Consider the following 25,473-nt stretch of genomic DNA (forward strand, 5'->3'; position numbering starts at 1 on the left):
ATAAGATTGGTATTCCTTATAATCCTCAAGGGCAGGCTATAGTAGAATGCTGCCATCGTACCTTAAAAACTTATATTGCTAAAGTAAAAAGGGGGGAGCTAGGGGCTCATCTCTCCTCTCCACATTCTATTTTTTCCCTTGTTTTATATATTTAAAATTTTTTTATCGGTGGATTCTGCTGGAGTATCTGCTGCAGATAAGCACTGGAGGGCTCCTGTTGCAAATCATCCTCTGGTGCGATGGAAAGATCTTTCTACTGGCACTTGGAGGGGACCCGATCCGGTGTTGGTGTGGGCCCGGGGATCTGTTTGTGTCTTTCCACAGGACAATGAAGTTCCTCTTTGTATTCGTGAACGCTGTGTGCGCCCCATGACTGCTGCTGAATCCCAACATGGCAGAGACCTATTGGGCCTTCATAAAAAACTCTCCCCTTCTGATGCCAATGGGGATTGAGAGCCCAATACGGCCAGCCTTGGCAAACATTATTGTAAGCCTAGGAACTGTAGCCATGTGGTTGGATTCTTCAGAAGGTAATGTATGGTAACTTTTTTCAAAAAACATTGAGAATGTATCACACCTTGGAGATTAAGGATAACTCTGAAGGTCAATAAACTTCATTTGCTAACAGTAGCATGCCAGCTAAGCCTTTTTTGCATTTTGCAACCCCCCTCAAGCTGGTGTAGTACCTACTTTTCAGGAATGGCTCTGTGCAACATTTATTTGCCTCCTAAAATTCATCTAGCCTTTTTGAAGATACCTCAAAATTTGTGAGCCTAAATGTAGCCATTATTGAGGCCATTAGTTCTGCTCCTTGTTTGCTGTTTTTGTTTTCTGTTTTCTTTATGTTTCTCAGTTGTTCTCTTGCAGACCTGCCAGCCTAAGTAGTGCTGGGATCAAGAAAAATGGGCCTTGGTGGTTCGTGTTCCTGGAGCCCTGTCCATGCCAGTGGACTGTGGCAGCTAGACACAGATGATGCTCACACGCTCCAGAAGAGACTCTGACATCGCTGTTGCCGTTGTTGCTGTTATAGCAGTGGTGGCCACTGCTGCTATTGTTTCTGGGATTGCTATTTCATAATTGGTTACTACAGCTAGCAAAATGGAGACCCTGGCAGCAAAAGTAGCTACCACAGTTAGTTAATCTTTCTTCTTATTGGGCATGATAAATTTAATTCCACCTTTATGTTATAATTGGCTTTGTAAGTTGTAAATTATTAAAACTCAAGTTCCATTTGCTCGGGATGCCACCTTACAGGACTCCTATTTGCGGTAAGGCTCATTTAAATAGGGAATGGTTCAATTGCCTGTAGCCTTCTGGCTATGGGTGGGTTAGGACTTCTGTTGGTCTTTTCTGTGTCGCACAGATTGCAAGCCCAGTGCCACTTTGAGATCTTTGGCAGCAGTCACTCTACAGCTCACGTGGTTGAGTCTGTATGATAATGAATATTCAGAGATGGGTAATGCTTGGGGGGCTGCCATCAACCTAAGACAGAGCACTTGTGTGGCCTGGGCAGGTGTCTCTATGACGGGTAAGGTGGTCTGCTGACGTCCCACGCAACCTAAGTCAGAAGCTCATTTAATAAAAAGGGGGGACCTATGGGTGCCATGGGCCCTGGCCCCCGACTGTGAGTGGCTGCAGCCTTGCTTGCTGACCTTTTCTAGGTGTCCTCCCTATTCAGATTCCCTGCTGGTGTCCTTCTCACCTTAGGATCACCGGAGAGCTTACCGGAGGTTCTTTGTTCCTACATCCTGCTTGTGGTGTAAACAACTTAGATGCAAGAATGTAGAACATTGGGTCTAGAATGTAGACCATTGGTAGCGAACTTCTGCCCTCCGGGGATCCTCCATTTGTGTTGTAAGCCTGTATTTAAGGTTTCTTCCCTCTTTCAATAAACGGCATTTGACATCCAGTCGTGGCGAATGACTCACTGTCTCTTGTCTCTATTTTTAATCCGCAGCCGACATGGTGAACGGGTATCGGTAATGCGGGCATTACCGCTACATGAAATAGCAGGAACCTGGAAAATACCTAGATGTCCTTCAACCTAGGAATGGATAAATAAAATGTGGTACATTTGCACAATGGATTATTAGCTGTTAAAAACAAGGACACCAGGAAATTTGAAGGCAAATGGATAGAACTAGAAAAAGTCATCCTGAAACCAATAAAGACAAACATGGTATGTACTCACTCATAAGTGGATATCAGCTGTAAAATAAAGGATCACTCTGCTACAATTCATAGACACAGAGAGACTAGGCAACAAGAAGAGTTCATGGGGAGGGGGATACCCAGATCTTCCTGGGAAGGGGAAATAGAAGAAATTCCTTGAGTGGACTGAGGGAAGGTGGGGATGGGAACATGAGTGATCAGTTTGAGGGGGTGGGGAGGAAGAGAGTGCTGAGAACTGCTGAGGGGGACATTTGAGGGTTGAATGGAAGCCTGATGTGGGGCAATCTCCCAGGAGTCTATGCAATAGTGGGTAAGTAGCCTGAGCTGGCCATCTCCTGTGACAGATTGGTACCTGGCCCAATTGTCATCCAAGAAGCATCATCCAGCAATTGATGGAGACAGAAGCAGAGACTCACTGCCAAACATTAGGTGGAGTACAGGAATCCTGAGGAGGAGGAGGAGAAGGAGGAGGAGGAGGAGGAGGAGGAGGAAGAGAAAGCAGTGTAGGAGCCAGAGAGTTCAAGGACAACACCAGAAAGCTCACACAATCAACTAACCCGGGCTCATAGGGGCTCGCAGAGACTGAACTGAAAACCAGGGAGCCTGCATGAGATTGACCTAGGCACTCTGTATATATGTTACAGTTGTGTAGCTTGGTCCTCTTATGGGACTCCTAACAGTCGAAACAGGTGCTGTCTCCTACTCTTACTGGCTTTTGGGACCCTACTTCTCATACCGGGTCACCGTGCCAGTCTTAATACACGAGGAGGTGCTTAGTCTTACTGCAACTTGATATGCCATTTTTTATTCATATTCATAGACGACCTGCCTTTTCCTAGATGGAGACAGAGGAGGAGGGGATGGGGGGGTGTGGGGATGAGGGAGAGGGTCTGGAAGGGGACGATGAGGGGGAGAAGGCTGCAACCAAGGTGTAAAATAAATATATGAATAAAAAAATGTAATAGTCTCTGGTTTGATTTGCCTCCAGTCAGTACCTGTACTGGTAAACCAGCCAGGTTACTATTCTGTACAAAATCTTAAGCATATGTTGTATGTTGTTACAAAGGCCATAGCTTTCTTCCTTGCTTATTGACAGACGCACTGGGGCATCTAAAATTCTAAACTTATATGTGAAGAAAATGTTCTTACTCTGAGCTTTGTTTCAGGGCTGTCTGCCATGGTTTGGCTGAGAAATCTCTAATGGGAAGGAGGGCTTAGGCAAAGTTCTTTGTGAGATGTATGCTTGAGATAGAAGGGATAAAAGACATCAGGTTTCCAACTTTTTAACATCACAAATCTCTGGTCTTTGGATTCTTCCTCTGTGAGGAAGTAAGCTAATTCTAACATGACCATATCACTGTCTTACAATACCTTATTAATAGTACCAGGTAGCAGCACATAATTCAAATTAACTTTTTAGCAGCTGAGACAACTGACATCACAGGGAGTAACTTTGTGAGGGTCATGGCCTCTGATGCTGCCAACCGAGGTGACTGTCTGCAGTCTCATGAAGGATCCTGAGATTTACAGCAGCTTACTGGTGAGTTCTCAGCATTTCCAGGTGATGTCACCATTGATAACTTCTCTCTCTTTATTTCCTTATAGTGAACATGAAAGCTTCTAATTCCCAGTATTAAAATGATTTGTTCTTAGCACATAAGTGCTGGCTTCTGTTTTTGTAACCTAAGCAAAACTATTTACTAAATTCCCTCAAACCTAGGTTATTATCATACATAAGATCAATTATTATTCAAAACAAGATAAAATGGAAAATCAAGCTAACTGATGGTTGTAAAGTTAATCTTATTGTGAGCAAGTGAACTGAATGAACATTTTTCAAATGAAGAAGTACAGTCAATAAACATATGAAAATATGTTTCACATCTTCAGTAAACAAAGCAATGCAAATCAAGACTACAAGAATCCATCTCATCCCAACCAGAATGGCAACCAATCAAAAGCAATAGATGTTAGCTAACATGGAGAGTGGGGAAGTCAACTCTCAAATGCTACAGGGAGAATGTAAAGTAGTTAAGCCACTGTGAAAATCAACATGAAGTACACACACACACACACACACACACACACACACACACACACACAAGCTAACATCAGAACTACCATGGGATATAACTACACTGTTCCTGAGTCCACACTGACAATAATCAAAGCCACCAGACTGAAGATGCTGCTAAGGAATCTGCTAAGTAGCCAACAGAAGGTGGGTAGTTGCAAAAAATGTGCTGTATATACACAATAGAACTTTGTTGTTTGAGGGAAAATATTGGAGCCGAAAGATCATCAAGTTAAGTGAAACAAACCAGCCTCACAAATACGAGTGTGCATGTTTTTTCTACTCTGTGAAATCTAGGAATTAGGGAGGGAGATGGAAATGAAAGCAAAAGAGAAACTAATGGGTAAGGAAAGGACAATGGGAGTCTGATTGCAGCTTTGAATGCTTGTATCCAAGCACTTGGGAGGAAAGAGGAAGAAAGATGAAGAGTCTAAAGCCAGCCTCTGCCATATGAAGTTCTGTGCCAGCTTAGGATCAGAAGACCATCTCAACCAAACACACACACACACACACACACACACACACACACACACACACACACGAACAAGGGTAATGTGGTAAACATAGGCAAAGCACATTTTGTACATCATTAAGTACACATATGTATGTGATACTGTAACAAAAATGTTACTTTGTACAACTAACATACACCAGGGTTTTTTGTTTAGAATTCCTGAGAGAGCTGAAGAGTCGACACAGTGGTTAAATGCACTGGCTGCTCTTCTAGAGAACCCAGGTTTTTCTCCCTGCTATCACAATGCAGTAACAACCATCTATAACTACAGTCGCAGGGGATATGATGCCCTCTTATGGCCTCCCCTGGCATCACAGGAAACATAAGAAAACAAAATACCTTCCCAGGCAAGATGGTCGGTGGGTAAAGGCACTTGCTGCCAAGTCTGGCAGCCTGAGTTCAATTCCCACAACTCACATTGCCAACAAATTGTCTTCTGACTCCCCCACTCCAGTAACAGCATGCCCGTACTCCCCACAATACAACAGTGGTTTTAAATTTAAGCCTCTTTATTTGGGAGACACTAGAAATCATGAGAGAAAAAGGACACTGACAACTTCCAAGTAATCTTTTTATAGGCATGCTTTGGCTCCTCTTGCTTCCCCTGCAGCCTGGAAAGTGGATATGCATGCAGCCCAGCTGTGAAGATGACCTAGGGTGTGGCAGAGCAGCTGGCAGACACTTTATTCTAAACTTGTCTCCATCTGTATAAACCTGATAGAGAATATCCATCTAGTAAAAAACGAGTATTCTCCTGCTCGGAAAATGCAACTCACCATATGTCATTACCAACAGTCCCATAAATAAGTAAACCTGAGACTTCTGTAAAAAATATCCTAGTACTATCCTTACAGGGCTGCCTTGCACAGAGGTGGGGGAGAGAACAGGAACACAGGAAAGAGGGAGGGAGGAAAGGGAGGAAGGACTTTATTTCTTCTGCAGAGTTTCTGAAAAACACCTTCTGAACCAAGACTACCCTTAGTAATAGGAGAATCTAAGGATCTAGTATGAATCAGTTTTCCTTTATTAATGGGAGTTTTTCACAGTAATGTGTTTTCACTAGAAAAGATCTATGTATATTCAGTCACTTCCAAGAGCTACTCTTTCAAATGTCATTTATGTCTTGTGACACTGAAGCTGAATAATCTTTCCAAAAGCCAATTTTATTAAAACTAGGTAGGAAGAGAAAAATCAGTGTGGGGGGAAAGAACCATCATGGACATTGTAGTCAAAGGTCTTGGAAAGAGCTTGTAATCCTACCTTGCTCAGACTCCACAGAGCCCAGGAGCCCCAGGGAACTTGAATTTGCTTTGAAGTCTACCAGATAGTAAATGCTTACCTTGGGGTTTGAGTCACTTTCCGATTAGATGAATACATTGCTCTTAAACACTTTACAGGCCTTATGGGTTGTACATAGTGATAGATAAAATTGGCAACTGAGCCAGGTGTAGTGGTATACACCTTTTATGCCAGCACCTGGGAGGCAGATCTATAAATTTTTGGCTAGCCTGATCTACACATTGAGTTCCAGGAAAGTTAGGGCTACATAGTGAGATCCTTTTAAAACGAAACAAAAAAAAAAAAAAAAAAACCAAAAAAAAAAACTGGGTGTTTGGGGCAAGATGGTTTCTGCTTTGAATAGAGAAGATAGGATTGCATGTTCATAGTTGATTCCTCACTCAGAATTAGTCAAGTGGTAAAACACCTACAAATGACGATTTCAGAAATCAGTTCCAACTTGCAATCACAGAGGATTTTGGAGAAGTTGACATCTGAGCTGAACATAGGGAGTTCTGATGGAAGTTGAAGAAGGAAAATGGCCCTCCAGGTTACAAACAAGCTCATGTGGTCTGGACCACAGTACTTCACATGCTTTCCTCTGAGTCACTTCTGCTATAGTGTTTGTCACAGCAACAGAATCAAAGTAGAGCACAGCCTCTCAGAGCTGAGATCCAGTTCCCACCAGGACATCTGCTTAGGGACCCAGGGAAGTTAGTCTTGAAGAAAGGGCTTTCCTAATGCTAATTCTGGGAAACAGAGGTTTCAGGGCCACTGGGCAGTCTGCAGCAATGGCTGTAGAGCAGCAGCAGAACTTTAGGTGTCTGCTAGCACTGCCCTGACCTACACACCCACCCACAGTCTCCTGTGCCTTGGCTACCTACCACCCACCCCTTCTGCACATTTCTGCTTGGCACCGGCACCCAGAGGCCATCTTCATAGCAAATTCACATCTTCTAGGATCCTTAGCATAGCGTGAATTCTTGTATCACTGAAGAGTGCTCCTAGACCAGCCTATTAGACTAGCCCCCTTGATCAAGGCCCTTTAGAACCTAGTTGTGCCATCCTTTGGCTCCTTACCAGGACACGCTAAATTTTGTGACATCAGGCCCATGTGGTCGTGTTGAAACTGAAGGGTAAGTCTAGAAATTAAGACTTGGAGGGGAATATGTGAAGGCCTGATGGTAGGAGGGTCATGCTGTCATGTCGCTCAGGAGCTGACTGCAGTCTTCTAATATGGGAGAGTATAAGCTATTAGCGGCAGCGGGGTGGGGGTTGGGGGGTGGAAGCATCCACTCAGATGTCATATGTGTGAAGGTCCCCTTCTTTTTAAACCATGGTTGGGTTGAATGCTAGCTTTCCTTCCTTGTGAGCCCATCAGTCCTGACAAGTATTTTTTTATTAAGAGATTTTTCTATTCATTTTACATACCAACCAGAGATTCCCCTCTCCGCCATCCTCCCGCCCCCTAGTCTTCCCCCACAACCCATCCCCTCATTCCCACCTCCTCCAAGGCAAGGTCTCCCATGGGGAGTCAGGAGAGCCTGGTACATTAAGTTGAGGCAGGTCCAAGCCCCTCCTCCCTGCATCAAGGTCCCACCATAGGCACTGGCCTCCAAGAAGTCGACTTGGGCACCAGGGACAGGTCCCGACTCCACTGCCTGCCTGGGGGGCCCCCAAAACAGTTCAAGCTGAACAACTGCCTCGCCTATCCAGAGGCCTTAGTACAGTACTATGGGGACTCCTCAGTTATTGGTCTACATGTGTTTCCACTAGTTTGGCTGGCCATCTCTGCATTTTCCCATCAAGAGACATGATGGGAATAGGTAGAAACAGGGTGCTAGGGAAGTTCCTAGGAATCCACAAGGATGACCGCACCTTAGACTACTGGCAATATTCGAGAGGGTGCCTGAACTGGCCTACTCCAGTGATCAGATGGCTGAATACCCTATCATCATAGAGCCTTCATCCAGTGACTGATGGAAGCAGATGCAGAGATCCAGGTGCCAGGCTGAGCTCCAGGAGTCCACTCAATGAGAGGAGGGATTCTATGAGCAAGGGACATCGAGATTATGATGGGAAAATGTACTGACAAGTTTCTTTTATCAACTTGACAAAAGCTAGTCATTTGGGAAGCAGAAACCTTAAGTGGGAAAGTGCCCCCACCAGATTGGCCTGTGGGCAAGCCTATAGGCCATTTTCTTGATTAATGCTTGTTATGGTAGGCCCAGCCCGTGGCATGGTGGGGGGTGGCATTAGTATCACCCCTGGTCAGGTTGTCCCGAGTTGTATATTAAAAAAAAAAAAAAAAAAAAATGTTGAGCAATCTGAGCCAGCCAGCCAGTAAACAGCATTCCTCCCATGGCCTTTACTTCAATCTCTGCTTCAGTCCCTGCCTTGATTTCCAGCCCTTACTTTGATGATGGACTGTGATGTACAAGTATAAGCTGAAATTCTTCCTTCCCCAAGATGTTCTTTAGTCATGGTGTTTTATGCAACAGTAGAAACCATCACTAACACACCATCAAGAAAAGAATTGCAGAACAAAAAGTTTGCATTCCACTACACACAAGGTCTGTTGCAACAGAGACAGCATATAGCACACACAGCCAGAGACAAGTGCCTAATACAGGGCAGGAGGTGTCCAGATAAGCAGCACCTTCTGGCCCTGTATGTGTTATATAAAGCTTTTAATAGGGTATGGGATAGAGCTGGGTTCCTTTCCTTTCTTGAAACAGGAATGGGTAGAATGCATTTAGCCAGCTGGATCATTTTAAATGACAATGGGGACTTAACTGGGTGAGACAAAGGTGGGACCTTGGAAATTCCCAGAATCCAGCTGAGCCTTCATCAGATCTGCCTGCAGCAATTGTTTAGGTTCATTGCTGTTTTATCCACAGTCCTTCCTCGTATTGGTTATTAAGTCATAATCATCCTCATATCCTCTCCCTCCCCACTCTGTAACTCCAGTTGTTGAGATTAGCAGCTTTGCTCTACCCACCACCCAACCACGTTCCACTCAGGCCTACAACAGTGGATTTGCATTGAAAACATAAGCAAAAAGATATATTTCCCTTTTAAAAATTTTCAGGTATATTATCACAGCAACAACAAAAAAATCTAACAGATCATGCTAATATTGGTGGCTATAAAATTAATTAGCTTAGAAGAAAAGACACAGGGTTACCTAAATTATAGATATGCTAAGTTTTAGATATTCAGGGGACATCTAGTGATTAGATTTTGCTCAGTATGACAATATTATAGTCAATATTAGTATTTTGATATAATCAATAGTTCTTTCTTGCCAAGCAGGCTCTTTTAAAATTGGCTTTGCCAGCCTTTTATTATGGTTTCTACACTTTGAATCATTGCTACAAATAGCCTTATTCACTCTAACAAATTCTGAGAGTTATGTTTTTCCATCTTTTTGAAGACCACAGCTCTGTAGTAATAGCCCCAAAAGTTAGCAATAGATATTTGCAAAAAGCTGCATACAGTATTTCACTAAGGTTGTCATTTGGACTGTTTCTTAGCCCAATGAGCTATATTATGCCTAAGGCTGTATGTAATTAACCTGTTCTACAGAAATTAAGGCAGCATGGGATTAGTTATATTCACTAGTCGTCAAGTTTCCTACAATATGAACACGATTACTACTCATCCACACCACTGCACAAAGGGGGTGTTTCACATAAATGCAATGACTACCGCACTTAGGCTTGAAGGGGGAAGTGATGAAAGTTGTGCAGAAAAACAAATACTACACTAGTACAAATATACCCCCAAAATGTCAGCTACTAATGTTTTAGCTTTAATATTATGAGGACCGTATCAGCCTCCACAGGGGCCTTCAACTAGACTCAAATAGACAGGTTTTTGACAGTAGTAGTAGTCAAACTTGATACCAAAATATATGTACTTACCATTACATCACCATGGATCTTCAAATATTTTATGTGGTTGATAGCTAAATTATTTTGAAGTTTTTTTTTCTTCACCAAAATGAACAGTCCCATGAGAAAATTTGTAGTAACTTGTTATTTGAGCTCTTACAAGTGTTTTTCTATGAGAAACTAAATGTGTCTGTTTTTCTGGCTTAGAGTGTGAGTTGCCTGTATCCCATGGTACTCTCCCAGCACTTGGAAGCATTTCACTGCATGTTTTCTGAATAGATGACTTTCACCCAAGAGCCTATCCTATATCCGACAGTTGTGTGGAGTATATGAGGTGCTGATTTAGTCTCTATATTCTTTTAAATCACAAACTCTAAAGCACTTCACTGCAAAGGTAGTGCATATGCTTTATGGGGAATAAGCCTTCTTTCGCACTGAAAAAAAGTGAGATTCATTTACTCTTCTTACAACTTTCTGCTAGAAAAATCAAATGAAGCTGAAATGAAAGTTATTTGCTACTATTTTTAATTCTATGTATGCAAGTCCTGGCTCTACCACTTGTTATTTTTAATATTTAATATTTAGATATTAATGATATCTAAAATATCTGATATCAACTATAAAAACCATTGTTACAATTATCCATGTATGCTAATAAACTGATGAAGTCGAAATGATCTGGATTCATTGATTATTCTTTAGTAAAAAGGGAAATTTCTGTAACTACCAATAAAACATTTCTACTGGCACTTGAAAATGATTTTATTTTTATTTTATACATCTCTTTACAATATCTGACACTTTGATCTCATGAAGACATCAAACCTAAGAAGACCCTGCAACTGTTGACCTGGCAAGTAAAACTCTTCTCAAAGATGAGAGACATCTGTGTGTGCGAATGTAAATTCTAATAAAAACAAAACACACATTAGTAGCATCATATATTTAATGTTGAAGAATTTGAAGTATAAAAATTAAACAACACATGATTTCAACATTTAAAAAACATTAACACTTTTTACCAAAACAATGTAATGAATATCAAAACATAAGTGAAGCATAACTATAAAAACCTTAAATATATTAACAGCAAAATTGTAATTTATTTGTGTAACAAATATTAACTAAAATATTTAGTTACTTTCAAGGACCACAATGGTAGACTGATTTTTCATTACGACTGCCAAAAATTTGCATCTTAATCTTTTTTGTCTCATCATTTCTTTCTACATAATAGTTAGATGCTTCTGGTTACATAACTGTTCCAAACTCCACTACAGATAGCGATCCTTGGTAATCTAGTCTAGTATAAACACTGTCTTTAAGTACTTCAATACTTGTGAGATGATGCTTTACAAAGCTGTTATACAAAAAACCATAAACTACTGGAATCTTTTCAAATTCGGGAATTAGAAATCCCCAAAGTTTACAAAGAACAGAAGTAGTTTTCTATCACTGAATAACTTTTAAGTGCATCTCCACAGATCCTACCACTCTTGTCATTTTCTATTATAGCTGATGTTTAATATGTTAAAATAGTTTTAAAGGCAAATGTGCAAACCCAATTCTAAAATACAACAGTACTTTAATTTTCATGCTGTATACAAAGAAAAGTTTATCCAGACTTTCTTCAGAAGAATGAGGCCTGATTGGAGATATATAGTCGTTGTCCAACATGGCTGCCATTAGCAAGTGATATTGTTGGTGACAAGGGATAACTTGGATAAGAATAAGGCCTTGAAGTATAAGGAAGCACGCTGGGAGTCCCAGAAGAGAGGGTAGCACTAACAGGGGAAAGACTATTTATTGAGCTGCGACGGAAATTGTAGTCTGTAAATAAATATATGAACAATTATGCTGCACATCTTTAAGGACACAAATTTAATTCAAGAGACAAAACATTCAGACAACAATCAGATTTTAACATAATGTTCTAACATTTAAATACCTGACACTACTGTAATGATGGTATATTATTATCACTGCAGTGAAGACACTAACAGTTACATCAAATCAGGACTCTTTCCTTAACTGACAACACTGCTTCAAAGATCTTACTATAGTGCATTCTTGGGTATTATTTTCTTTTTAACACAGAAAAAGAGAAACTCTGATTTCTCTTAATCAACAAAAAAAGCTTCTTTAATTTGGTTATGACACCAAGTATATATCATGAAGAAAAAAAGAACAGCAAATTCAGTTTCTTTGTTTTTTTGTTTTTTTTTTTTTTGTTTTTGAAGCTATATTAGGCATCAAACCAGCATAAACATTTGCCTCTGGACTTCTGGTATAAGCTAACTGTCCAAAATTTCATTATTTAAATGCTGGCACAAACATTCATATAACCAAACACATCAATTTAACATTAGAGTCTCACTGGTACCACAAAACAGTAAAATGAATCATTTCTACCAAATGAACTTCAAAAACCATTATCAACTTAATAGTATAGAAAAATATCCAAAATTAACCAAATTATTAAAACAATTATATTTGAAATTATTATTTCAAACAAACGTTCATCTTATGTATGTACCAATAATTTCCTGCTTCCTTAATTATAGTAATTCTGTATGTATGTGTTTTATTGACCAAATTTGTAGATCCTGTACTTTCCAAAAACTCAACTATGCTCTTTACTGCAGTGTAAGTCAAAGTGGTGACTGAGACTATAAAATGATCATTTATAAAAGCTATTGTATTGTTGGAATGGAAGAAATGGAATAAGGTCATTTGATGGAAGGTCAAGCTTTCCCCTCCAGTAGCATTCACTATGAAGCCTAGAACACATGTTGTCATGGGACTTAATGTTTAACCAACAGGAATGAGACCAACTGCAGGAGAATAAGCTCAAGCAACATCAGAAAGGACCTATTTAAGAAAAAAATAAAAAAAATGAAAATCAGTTGTAAATAGGTTTAATTGCTAGCATTGTAAAACTCTAATTAGATTAATTTTATAAGCTAATTTTTATGAATGGTACACAAGATTAATAAAGCAGCTTGTTTTAAGGAATAATAAACATGTCTTGAAATGTCCAAAAAGTGTTCAAAATAATGGATATTTTGAATTGAGAAATTACTTTGAAACCATTTGCTTTTCTAACATCAGATTTATTTCTTCTTTTACAGAATCAACTTTAACCAAGGGTTAAAATATTGAATATAAACTGAAACATTAGATGTTCTGTATTGATGAATACACTGCCCTTTAAAAGTTCTGATTGTTCCTGTCGAAGACTGTCCCTTAGTAGCCACATACCTCTAATACACCAACTCTTTAAATTTTACTAATGTAGTTATCAACAATATGATTTAAAAGTGACTTCAGTAGATCAGAAATGTAGTTTTCAAAAGGATATCATGCTTTCTTTGAGTTTACCACAATTATTTAGGTTTTTTCTTTGATGTAAATACCTGGGAACAGGGCTAGCAAGGCATGGGGTAGAGATATTATGCTCAAGAGTTCTTCACTGTGACCAAACTGTATTCAAATATTTTCAAGAGGTAATGGAGCCTACTTATAAAATGTGGACTCAGAAGGTATCTCCAGAAGATTTAAAAACAAGCAAGATAGCTGGCTATGAGCGTAACACTTAGCATTCCTGGCAGTCCTCTACCATAAATCTTTAAGCAAACATGGATCACCTACTATATTCTCATTTTTAAAGAAAACTACATTAAATCCAAAATTAGATGTTGACTCATAACATAATTCATGTAAGATAATAGGAGAAAAGTCTCCAAACTGGCTGCAAGAATTAGGCAAGTGAAAGACTTCTGTTAAATGTTTCTTAAAATTTCACAAGTATTTCATAAATAAATTCTATTCCTAAAACCACTAAGTATATTAAAAAAAAAAACAACTGGCTGATTAGAAAATAGAACACATGTCAAATAAGATAATAAATTAAATGTAGTGAAAATATTTAAATAAACCTAAGAGCTTGCATATTCATTAGATGTAATTTACATATAATGCAAAACAGAAAGCAGAAAGCAAAAAAAAAAAATTAACAAATGAGTAAAACTTCCAAACATATATATACTTGCCCCCACCCCATCCCAGTTTTTCCTCTTCAAGTACATCTTCAAGTCTTCAGTCCCACTGTTTCAGACCCAAACTGAACTGTACATCTTTTTTTCCCCTTTTTAATGAATGACAGAGAGCCAGTTTCAGAGTTTATTCATACTTCATGCAATTCAGCTATCTTTATACTTAAAACTGAGGTACAATTTCCAAACAGTGAAAGACACACACTATGCATTCATTTATTGATTTGATAATTATATAAGCTTATGCAATCCATACTGAACAGATAACAAATCAATTCACCAAGACATCTGTCTCTTTTCAGTTTGTAGTCACTTCCTACCAACATGGATTCACTCATCTGGTTTTGGATTTTGTTATTTTTAAAATATTTGCTATTTGAGCTTCTTTTGTTCAATATAATTTCTAAGATTCATGTTACCTACTTCAGCAATTTCTTCCATTACATTGTTAAGTATTACTCAGCTACATGAACATACTATAATTTTTATACAGTCACCTATTAATAAATATATGAACTTTTCTAACACTGATCTCTTACAAATATGCTCTATGCTCGTTCTTATATAAACCTTTTCTGATATTTTTCTTTGATGTAAATACCTGGGAACAGGGCTGTCGAGGCATGGGGTAGAGATATTATGCTCTAGAGTTCTTCACTGTGACCAAACTGCATTCAAATAATAAAATATGAAATTGCCAGTTGGTCACATCTCATCTTCCATAATAGTTGGTATGCCAGCCTACATACACACACACACACACACACACACACACACACACACACACACACGAGGGTGGAGGGTGTTGCACAGTACATCTTACTCTGGCTTTGGCTGGCCTGGAATTCACCTTATAGAAAAGTTTGGCCTCAGATTTGTACTGATCCTCCTACTTCTGCCTCCTAAATAATGTGGTAACAGGTATACACCACCAAAGCTGGTCTAGTATTTTTAATTATAGCTATGCCAGTACATGTGATATTGTATTTCACTGTGGTTTTGATTAGACTCCTTTATGACTAATAATGTGTGCATTACATATGTAAATAACTTTGTTCAGATATGTTAAGCCTCTTGCTCATTAATATTGATTTTGTCTTTTGACTATTGATACCAATAAAATTTGTGCTAATCTAATTCCAAATTGAAAATGGAGAATATACTGAAACTTTTACAAGTTGTTAATTCAAATGACCCCAATTCATAAGAATGACAAAGAGAGAAGACAGCTGATTTAGATAAGGCAGATCCATAGGTACATAGATATAAGGCCCACAGGTATATGGATATAGAGCAAATTAAAATTTTAGACCTCCTGATTCTTAGGAAGGTATTATTTCCATCTGGCCAAGCTTTTAAGAAACTTTTTTGTAGACCGGTCCAGGCACCCTTTGGACCATTGCCAGCAGACCAAGGTGGGGTCAACCTTGTGGATTCCTAAGAGCCTCCCCAGCACCCTGCCTCTTCCTATTCCCATGATGTCCTCATCTATCATGGTATCTTCCTCCCTGCTCTCCCACTCTGTCCCTGTTCCAGCTTGACCCTCCCACTTCCCTATGTTCTCATCCCCCACTCCTTGCCCTCTGCCACCCCCCCACACCCAGTCTACTCATGTAGATCTCATCTACTTCTCCTTCACGGGGTCATCCATGTGTCGTCCCTCCTAGGGTCTCTTCCTGTTAGCTAGTCTCTCTGGAGTTGTGGGTTGCAGTCTGGCCATCCCTTCCCTCCTATTTAGTATCTACTTATGAGTGAGTACATACTATGTTTGTCCTTCTGAGTCTGGTACTTGGACCGGTCTACTCTGGTGACCAGCCTAGCAAATAACCTAGCTGTCATCATAGAGCCTTTGTCCAGATTGAGGCAGATACAGAGATCCACGGCCAGGCACCAGGCTGAGTTCCGGGAATCCAATTGATGAGAGAGAGGAGATACTGCAGGTGAGGGACATTGAGATCATGATGGGAGGACATGCAGAGATGACAGACCACACTAGTGAAAACTCATGAACTGTGGACTGGTGGCTGTGGAGCCCCCATGGGACTGGACTAGGCCCTCTGGACACGGAAGACGGTTGTTTGGCTCAAACTGTTTGGGGGGCACCCAGGCAGAGGGATCAGGATCTGTCCCTGGTACATGGGCAGGCTTCTGGGAATCTGGTGCCTGTGGTGTGACACCTTGCACAGCCTTAGTGCAGTGCGAAGGGGCTTGGACCTGCCTAGGCTCAGTGAGCTGGGCTCTGCTGACTCCCCATGGGAGACCTCAATTTGGGGGATATGGGGATGTGGGGTAGCTGGGGAAAGAGGGCTGTGGGGTGGGAGGAGGGAGAAGGAGGGGCCTGTGGATAGCATGAGGAGTGAGTAGAGAATTTCTTAATAAAGAAAAATAAAATAAAAAAAGGGAAACAGAAAAAAAAAAAAGAAACTTTTGGTTGTTTTTTCAAGACAGGGTTTCTCTGTGTAGTTTTTGGTGCCTGTCCTGGATCTCGCTCTGTAGACCAGGCTGGCCTCAAGAAACTTTAAGCAGAGTATTTGAAAGCAAGCAACTCCAAAGGCCTCCAGAGGTCTCCATTTCAAAAGGACAGCAGAACAAAGGTCAAGTCAGTGGTGCTATTCTCTAAGCTACCTGGGTGTGACTTGCACCTATCCATTTTCCCAAGTTCTGTTCTCAATGCATGCAGCTCCCTCTGCATTTCCTTACATGCTAAAAATTTTTGTAATTTTATTTGCAATGGTGTGGAGATCAACCCTGAGAATTTTCTCCTAGAGATCTCTCTCTCCTCTCCCTCTCCACTGCCAGTGTCTCATGTATCCCAGGCTATCCTTTAACTTGTACCAGGGATGAGCTTGATTCTGATCCCTTTGCCTCTATTTCCCCAGTAGCATTTCTGGCAGTCCTCTACCATAAATCTTTAAGCAAACAATAAATCCCACTAGAGACCAAAACTTAGCACACAAACAAAAGGATAAAGGGGACCACATATAAAGCAAGTCCCCACTGACACTGAAATTAGTCTAGCTGCTTTCCTTTGAAAGAAGCAAGACCAAACAAACCATATTTGTGAGATGTCGATCTGTTCCCTGCGTACTAAGATCATAATGACAGACTCCTTCTAAAGCTGGTTTCTAAACTGGCTGGACAGCAACCTCTCAGAGCAAGAACCGTGACTAGAGCTGTAAGTCTAGGCTTCTAAACAGGCCCCAAACTGTAGCTCACTAGATAAGTATGTGCGCCAAACTGAAGAGAAAAGGCTTAGACTTAAATAAAGACAGCAACTCTTCTCAGATTTCATTTTGCCAGTAAATTTGTCCTCACAATTGTTCTTTCTAAGTCAAGCTATGAGGTTAAAAGAAGGTAGTTCTAAAATAGCATTGTGTGTTTGAAATTTAGGTAAGATTTAATATCTGTAAGTTTAGCAGCTAGTTTTACTAAAATCTGTGATGATAAATTTAGAGTCTAAGATTTAAGTGTCAAGAATAATAAACATATTTCTCATAGACATTAATAATCTCAGGTAATACTTGTCTAGCACTTGGTACATGTCAAAATTAACCATGTAAGATCGGCTATAATGGAAACCCTCTAAAAGCACTGCAAGCACTCTCATTATTCCTTTTGGTAATGTTGAATTAAGGCACATAATGCTGAAGTAACCTAATCAGGAACACAGAATTATTACATAGGCTGATTCCTTTACATGTAAAAAAGGAGTTTTGGCAAATCATAAACTGCCTTCAAGCCACCCCCTTACAGGTCTCTTTATTGTGCCCCATGAGAAAACAACACAGTGAATTGTTATAGAAAGAATTTAGAGTCAAAATATTATTTTAATGATGTAAAAAAAAAGTCTCATTCTCAGCTTAGTTTGAGAAATGCCAGAAAATTGAAATGCATTGTTTACTCTTAACTGTATCTGATTATAAACTACTACTTATAATCTCAGTGGTTCAATTTAGATATCAGAACATTGTCAGGTTCAAAGACTGGAAAATATCTGAAATATGGAAACTTTTCAATTTTTTCTTAATGATTCTATAGCTAATAAAACTATTATAAACAAAATACCACACAGGATTTTATTAGACAATTCTAGGCATTTCCTCATATGGCCAAGAGAGGATTAGGTGAAAATTGCTTTTCTGAAACAAAATATACCACAATATTCCTAAGAGGTGTTTTCTTACCTGCTTATTTTCTCCAAATTCTTCTACACAGGTCCAGGCTGAAGAGACTGTGTTCCCTGTCTGTAAGCAGTGAAGACAGAAAAGAATTGAGTCTTTAGGTTGATGTTATCCCTATCTTGGAAGTGCATGGAATCCTTGATAACTTTTGTTTAAAATTTTTTGATTGGTAAATAAGAAAAAAGGAGAAAAAGAGACAATTGGCAAACAGGTATCATTTCTGAAAAGATGAACAGAGAACAGTATTCTGATATCTAAATGAAAGTCATGAGTTAGTACATCATCTGAAAAAGACATTTCTCAGCCAATTAAATTCTTACTCATCAGTGTACTCAGGAAATACTCTATTAGGAAAAAGGATTTTAAAAATCAAGCAAGGCCTCATAATTTCAGAAAAGCAGAGAGATCTAAACAAATTCAGGAAATGTAAATGTTCTGTAGGTATAGTCACTTACACATGAAATATCATTTCCTTCCTGCCTTTAGAAAAGACAGATGGACAAAATAATGCTACTAAACTTCAAAGATTTTCTTGACTAGTCAATTTTCCTAGGAAACTACTACAACCAAACAAGTTCCACTGTAATGTCCATCTATTTTAGTTTTCATAACTCCATATGTCCTGGATCTTTCCATCAAGAATATATATCCAACTCCACGCTAAGAAACTACACACAAGCATGCACAAGTAAAGCATGTCTGATGATCTCCAAAAGCACTGTAGAGTTTTAAATAATACTTTAAAGATAATTCAGTATAAAAATACCACAATAACTTGTTACCACACAATGAACTAGGTAACATTAATAATTGATTTTGTTTTTAAATACAAAACACCTATCTAAACACTGACAACAGCTAAGAGGATAACAAATCATAGAGTCATGATCTTAAGACATTGAAAATCCAAAGAGGTACAGATTTCTGAGAATCGTCTTTGTCCCTGTAAGGATTGGTCAAGTCTCAAAAAGAAGATGATAAAGAAGGGGAAATTATACATGGAAACATCACTGAAGCTCAGAGGTAACAAACTGAGAGCTGAGGAGGAGCTACTGTTAAGGCAAGACCAACCCTGGTGAAAACTGATCTCAAGTAGACCAGCAGAGTGAACTGATCTCAAGTAGACCAGCAGAGTGAACTGATCTCAAGTAGACCAGAAGAGTGAACTGATCTCAAGTAGACCAGCAGAGTGAACTGATCTCAAGTAGACCAGAAGAGTGAACTGATCTCAAGTAGACCAGCAGAGTGAACTGATCTCAAGTAGACCAGCAGAGTGAACTGAACTTAGCATCTCAATTCCCAATGGGAATAATACGACAATACAGACTTTTCAATCCTTTGGCACTTCTGTGATGAGAAATAACTCCTCTCGGATTAAGGAAACATCATTTTAGGCCTCAAATTCTCTATAATTATTCATGTGCAATATCTGGCATTCCAATAAAAAAATCAGTATACTAGAAAATAAAGTAGATCATCTAAAGCCAACAGAAATAGCAATAAAAAAACAGATTCCTAGGATATTTAGATAATAAGTTTCAAACTCGATATTAAAATAATTATGTCTTAACAGTGGCACATAAATCCACATGTAGACCAATGAGAAAACAGAGGATCTGCTTCATTCTGTCTCATTCTGACAGACGTGCTTCCTAGTGTATGTCAGAGGAAAGACCATGATAAGAAGCCGAGAAGCTGTGTTATAGGGTAAAACTAAACCTCTATCTTCCATGCTGCACAAAAATCAACTTAAAATGGATCAAACAAGTAATAAAGCTGAAACTTCTAAACTATAGGGGATACATATCAAGATATGGAGATAGAAGGTGACTTTTTGAATAGCTTGGGACACAATGGCAAGAACTAAAAAATGAGATTGCAGCAAATAAAGTCTCTGCACAGCAAAGACAGAGAATTATTATCTAAAATAGAGAACTCAAAGAATTTGTTGTCAAAAACCAAATCATCCAACCAACAAATAGGCAAATGAATTGAATAGACGTTCTCAAAAGAAATATAAATGGCCAAAAATTTATGAAAAGGTGGTCCATATCTTTAGCCATTAGGGAAATGCAAGTGCTTACAAGGAGTAGGGATCCTTATCCACTGCGAGTAGGGGTGTGAATTAGTAGAGATAGGGACTCTGTCAATCAGTATGGAAGTTCCTCACATGATCAATCTATACCAAACTTCTGGGATATATGCTAGGTATTCTATATCTGCACACCACAGACATATCTGTACATCCATATTTATTGCAGCAACAGTCACATTAACTAACATAATGAGACCAGCCCAGCAAGAGATGATCAAATAAAGGAAATGTATCATATATACACAAGCGAGTTTTATTCAATCATAGGAATGAGATTATGGGGCTACCAAGATGGCTCAGTGAGTAAATGTGCTTACTGCTGAGCCTGACAACCTGAGTTCAACTCCAGGGATTTACACAGTGGATGAAGAGAACTGATCTGCCCTCCTTTTGGATGCCATGCACCTGTGTGCCCACACACCCACCCCCCACACACACACAATCAATCAATGTTTAAAAATATTTTTAAATGAAATCATGGCTTCTACAAGATAATGTATTGGATTGAAGACCATCATGTTATATGATATAAACTCAGAAAGTTAAATATTACATTTTCTCTCATATGCAAATTCTATATTTATAAGCAAACCCCCCACAAAAAAAGGGACACTATTTGAAATGAGAAATAGGATCAGCAGGATGACTGAAGAGTGAACAGAGATTAATGGGGGTGGATATAATCAAAGAACATACCATACACATATGATATCATGGTGTTAGGATGAATCCTAGTTATCTCCTATGATTAATGGACATAACAGGGCCTGGAGAGACAGCTCACCCAAGTGCTTGCTGCATAAGTGTGAGGACTGGACTGGATGTCCCAAGCACCTACATCAAAGCCTGGAAGGATGTATCTCAGAGCTCAGAAGAAAGGATCCTGAGGGTAAGCTAAGAGAGAAAGGAGGCAAACTGGAGAGCAAGAGTAAATGAAGTAGAAAATACCAGATGTCAACCTCTGGCTTCCACATGTACACACACATACATGTCCATATAGTAAAAACGAGCATACATACACATGTCCATACAGTGAGAATACTCATACATAGATGCACGCAGAACATATGCAAATACACTAATACATATGAATGATAATAAAAATAGCTATGCCCAATATGCTCGGGAATTTAAAGGTTAAAATTTTTAGAAGAAACTGTAAACCCTAAATTGAGCTAGGCATGGTGACACACGTCTGTAATCCTAGCTCTGAAGAGTCAGACTAAGCTACAAAGCAAAACATGATCAAAACAACTAAATACATTCAAGTAAAATTCCAAATCTGAGAAATCCAATTCAGTGTTTCTTCCCAGCATGAAGGAAATACACAGACTGAACATACAAAAGGACAGAAAATACTGAAGGCAAGTGTTAAGGTCTAACAGGGGTGTAAGCAGAATGATAAAAGTAAAGGCGAAATGGGTATTTGAAGACAATACTAGACATTTCTCAGACATGTAATAAAACCTGTTAACACAGCAAAAACAATCTTCCAAATACCAAAGATATGAGACACGAAGCTGAAATAATTTCATCAGTATATCCACACAAAATCAGTATGTTTTCAGATAGATGCTTCTGCTTTTTGTTTTGTTTGGTTTTTCAAGACAAGGTTTCTCTGTGTAGCTTTGCACCTCTCCTGGAGCTCGCTCTATAGACCAGGCTGGCCTCGAACTCAGAAAGATTCACCTGCCCCTGCCTCCTAAGTGCAGGGATTAGAGGCGTGTGCCACCACCGCCTGGCTGATGCTTCTGCTTTTCATGTTTAAAAAAATTGACTGTTACCTAGTTTATTGTATGGTACATGTGTACACATATGTCACTAATTTCTGCTAATGTGACACAAGTTCATCATATGGTACATGTGAGCACACATGACACTGATTTATGCTTGTATGACACACTACAGACTCGTGAGGAAAATGGCAGTCTTTCATAATTGTAAAATGGAATAGGGGGCTGGTTTAGTGGGCGAAGTGTTAGCTATGTAATTAAGCCTGATGACCTGAGTTCAGATACCCAAAATCCCCTTCAAAAGCTGGATACAGTTAACACAAGCTTCTGTAATCCCAGTGTACCTATATGGGGAACTGGAACACAGAGACAGGAGCATGACCAAGCACCTCCCAGGATAGCTAGCAGAAAGCAGAAACAAAAACCTTATCTCAACAATGTAGAAGACAATATCCAACTCCTGAAAGCTGTCATAGGACTTGCATAGGCATGTCATTCTCATTCCCGCACTCATATAAATATCATACGCATGCACACAAAATGAACATTTAAAGAAGTTAATAATATAAGAGGGCTGAGGATAACCTAGTTTGGTAAATTGATAGCTTTGCATGAACATCACCCTCTGCTACATAGGGAGTGTGAGGACAGCTTGGGCTAGAAATCCTGAATCCAAAACAAACAAACAAACAAAAAAGATAAAGGACAATTCTTCATGGTTTGACACAGACAAATGTCAATAACTTTAAAAGACTAATAAATGGAATTATATTAAAATTAGTAACTTGTATTTCCTCAAGATACACTATGAATACAATAGTAGTCACAGTGAAAAAGGGTATTATAAAATAAATATCCTACAAAATGTTTGTAAATAAGTGACAGAAAAAAAGCAGGTCAGATATTAGGTTCTCAAACTGTGAGTCATGACCCCTTTTAGGGACTAATGACCCTTTCACAGGGATCACATATCAGATATATTGCATATCAAATATTTACATTATGATTCACAACAGTATCAAAATTACAGTTATCGATGGGGCGGTGGTGGTGCATGCCTTTAATCTCAGCACTTGGGAGGCAGAGGCAGGCGGATCTCTGTGGGTTTGAGGCCAGCCTAGGCTACAGAGTGAGTTCCGCGAAAGGCACAAAGCTACACAGAGAAAGCTTGTCTCGAAAAACCAAAAAGAAAAGAAAAAAAGAAAAAAATTACAGTTCTAAAGTAGCAATGAAAATAATGCTATAGTTTGGAGTCACCACAACCTGAGGAATTGTATTAATGTGTTCCAGCATAGGAAGGTTGACAACCAGTGTGTCAGATTAAAGGGACAAAGTCTTCAGAAACATACTTCTTCAAGAGGATAGCTTAATAATCTATAACCCTTACAAAAATGTCTGGTAGTAAATACACACATCCATACACACACACACACACACACACACACACACACACACACACACACTGAATGAGATCACACTATAATGTAGCCACAATTTTCAAAATTAAGAATACTGATATTAAAAGTATTGGCTAGGCTATGAAACAACTAGAATTTGCATATACTGCTAACAAAGTGTAAACTGAAGAAAAATCACTTTGGAAAACTCTTCATCATAGTCCATTGAAATTTTAAAAACATAACCCTACTATATTCAGCAAAACTGAATGCAAATGACCACTCAAAATATTATATACAAGAATCACCATAGCATCATTACTCACAAAGTCCCAAACTGACGGCATCAATAGAGTCAACAAATCATAAAATTTAATGGGATGCTTGCATTCATAAAAGCAAATAGGCTAGGGTGAGCCTCAGTTGGTAAACCGTTTGCTTAGCATGCATAAATGCTTGAGTTCAAACCTCAACACCACATAAGACAGCTATAGTGCTATATGCCTGTACTCCCAACATTTAAGGATGTGGAGACAGGAGGATCAGGGTTATCCTTGGCTCCATAGCAATGAGGACATCCTGATACATATGAGACCCTGTCTTGAATAAAAAATAAAGTAACAGGTAGAAATGAATAGTATTATAAAATAAGATTAAAGGAAAAAAAAGAAAAAAATAAAGTAACAGCAAGTGAACAAAACTGCTACACAACACGACATAGATCATCTTCAGAATCATAATGACAAAGAACCAAAGTATATAAAATGTATAGATATCAAGAACATAAAGAATTAACCACTATAAGAATGGCTAAATTATGGAAGAAAAGAGGGTAATGTCTGGAGGAAAATCCAATAAAGCATTCTCAAGTGGGCAGTAGACTACATACATATGTCACTAAGAGGACACTGTCTGTATATTTAGTTTATATGTAGTAAATAATGAGTAAAACAGTAAAAGTACTGGGGAATATGGCACGTTCCATTGATATAAAATATTCTTAATATACTGTCACAAAATATAAAACCAGTGATTCTAACAGGTTATCAAAACCAGATAACACAAAGTAAGAGAGATCCCAACTATAAAGACTATTAAAACTCCAATGGTTATTTTAGGTACAGGTGTGGAATGAAAACACTATAAAATACAGAAACTATCTTCCCTATGTAACATCCCTGCTACCTACTCAACTGGAGTTTTGGAGATTTCATTTAAATCTTTAATTTCAATGAAACAAGTCAAACAGAAAAATACTGGAATTTAAATTTAAATCATCATCAATTACAAGTAAATGCTTTCAACATAAAAAAGATAATGATAATTCTTAGAGGAAATCCAAAAACAATAAGGAGTGTCTTACTTTCATGTCATGTCCAAGAGTACTATTTACAGGTGTGCTGGTCCAATTTAATTCCTATGTTATTGGGGCTGTTTCTTTTTTAAAGATTTCAATTGCTAATGAGTGTATTCAGAGCAATATTTTAAAGAGAATATTCAGTAATCAAGACAAGAGACTGTCAAAAGGAAAATAAAAGTCAAAAAGTCAAAAACAAGATTAAGAGCAGTCAAAAACAGGAAGCGGACCTGTTCTTTGAAAAATGAGAGTCATTACATGTGTTCTTTTTAATTTTGTATCATGTAGCAGAAAGATAAACTACCATTGTTTAGGATCCTAGCTATGGTTTTGTTCCTCTGGCCTTCAAGCACGTTCTCTCCTCTCTCTCTCTCTCTCTCTCTCTCTCTCTCTCTCTCTCTCTCTCTCTCTCTCTCTCTCTCTCATACACAGACACACACACATTTCATGCACACAGCCAGCCATACACACCAAGACAGATATGCAATTAATTTATTATAAATCTACATATTAAATGACCTAATATTATTCTAGACTACATCTGTTGACCTAGATTAAACATGTTTCCTCAGATGCTTTAAAAACTAGTAAAACTATAATCTCCTGTACTCCCAATATACAAATTATTTATGTCCATTTTACATATAATATATACACATCCCAATCCACATGCTTAAGTGTTAAAGGTTGTTAATAACTGAAACACCCATTTTATGATCAC

At 38.7% G+C, this 25,473-nt stretch overlaps 1 protein-coding gene across 3 annotated transcripts in view; it reads right to left on the reverse strand.

Moving 5' to 3' along the window:
* Window positions 1-10,866: 10,866 nt before the first annotated feature.
* The window catches only part of Rbm46 (RNA binding motif protein 46), a 49,734-nt gene continuing 35,127 nt past the window's right edge, over window positions 10,867-25,473 (reverse strand). For 2 of the 3 annotated variants that reach the window (XM_037206683.1, XM_037206684.1), the window contains one exon: window positions 10,867-11,764. In XM_037206683.1, coding sequence (XP_037062578.1) covers window positions 11,565-11,764 — 200 coding nt within the window. In that variant the 3' untranslated portion in view covers window positions 10,867-11,564. Of the gene's footprint in view, window positions 11,765-11,800; window positions 12,806-18,173; window positions 18,234-25,473 lie in introns of those variants that run through there. The other variant, XM_028857067.2, reaches the window with a different exon arrangement.

This window comes from Peromyscus leucopus, chromosome 6 (assembly GCF_004664715.2).
Source record: "Peromyscus leucopus breed LL Stock chromosome 6, UCI_PerLeu_2.1, whole genome shotgun sequence".
Classification (NCBI taxonomy): Eukaryota; Metazoa; Chordata; class Mammalia; order Rodentia; family Cricetidae; genus Peromyscus; species Peromyscus leucopus.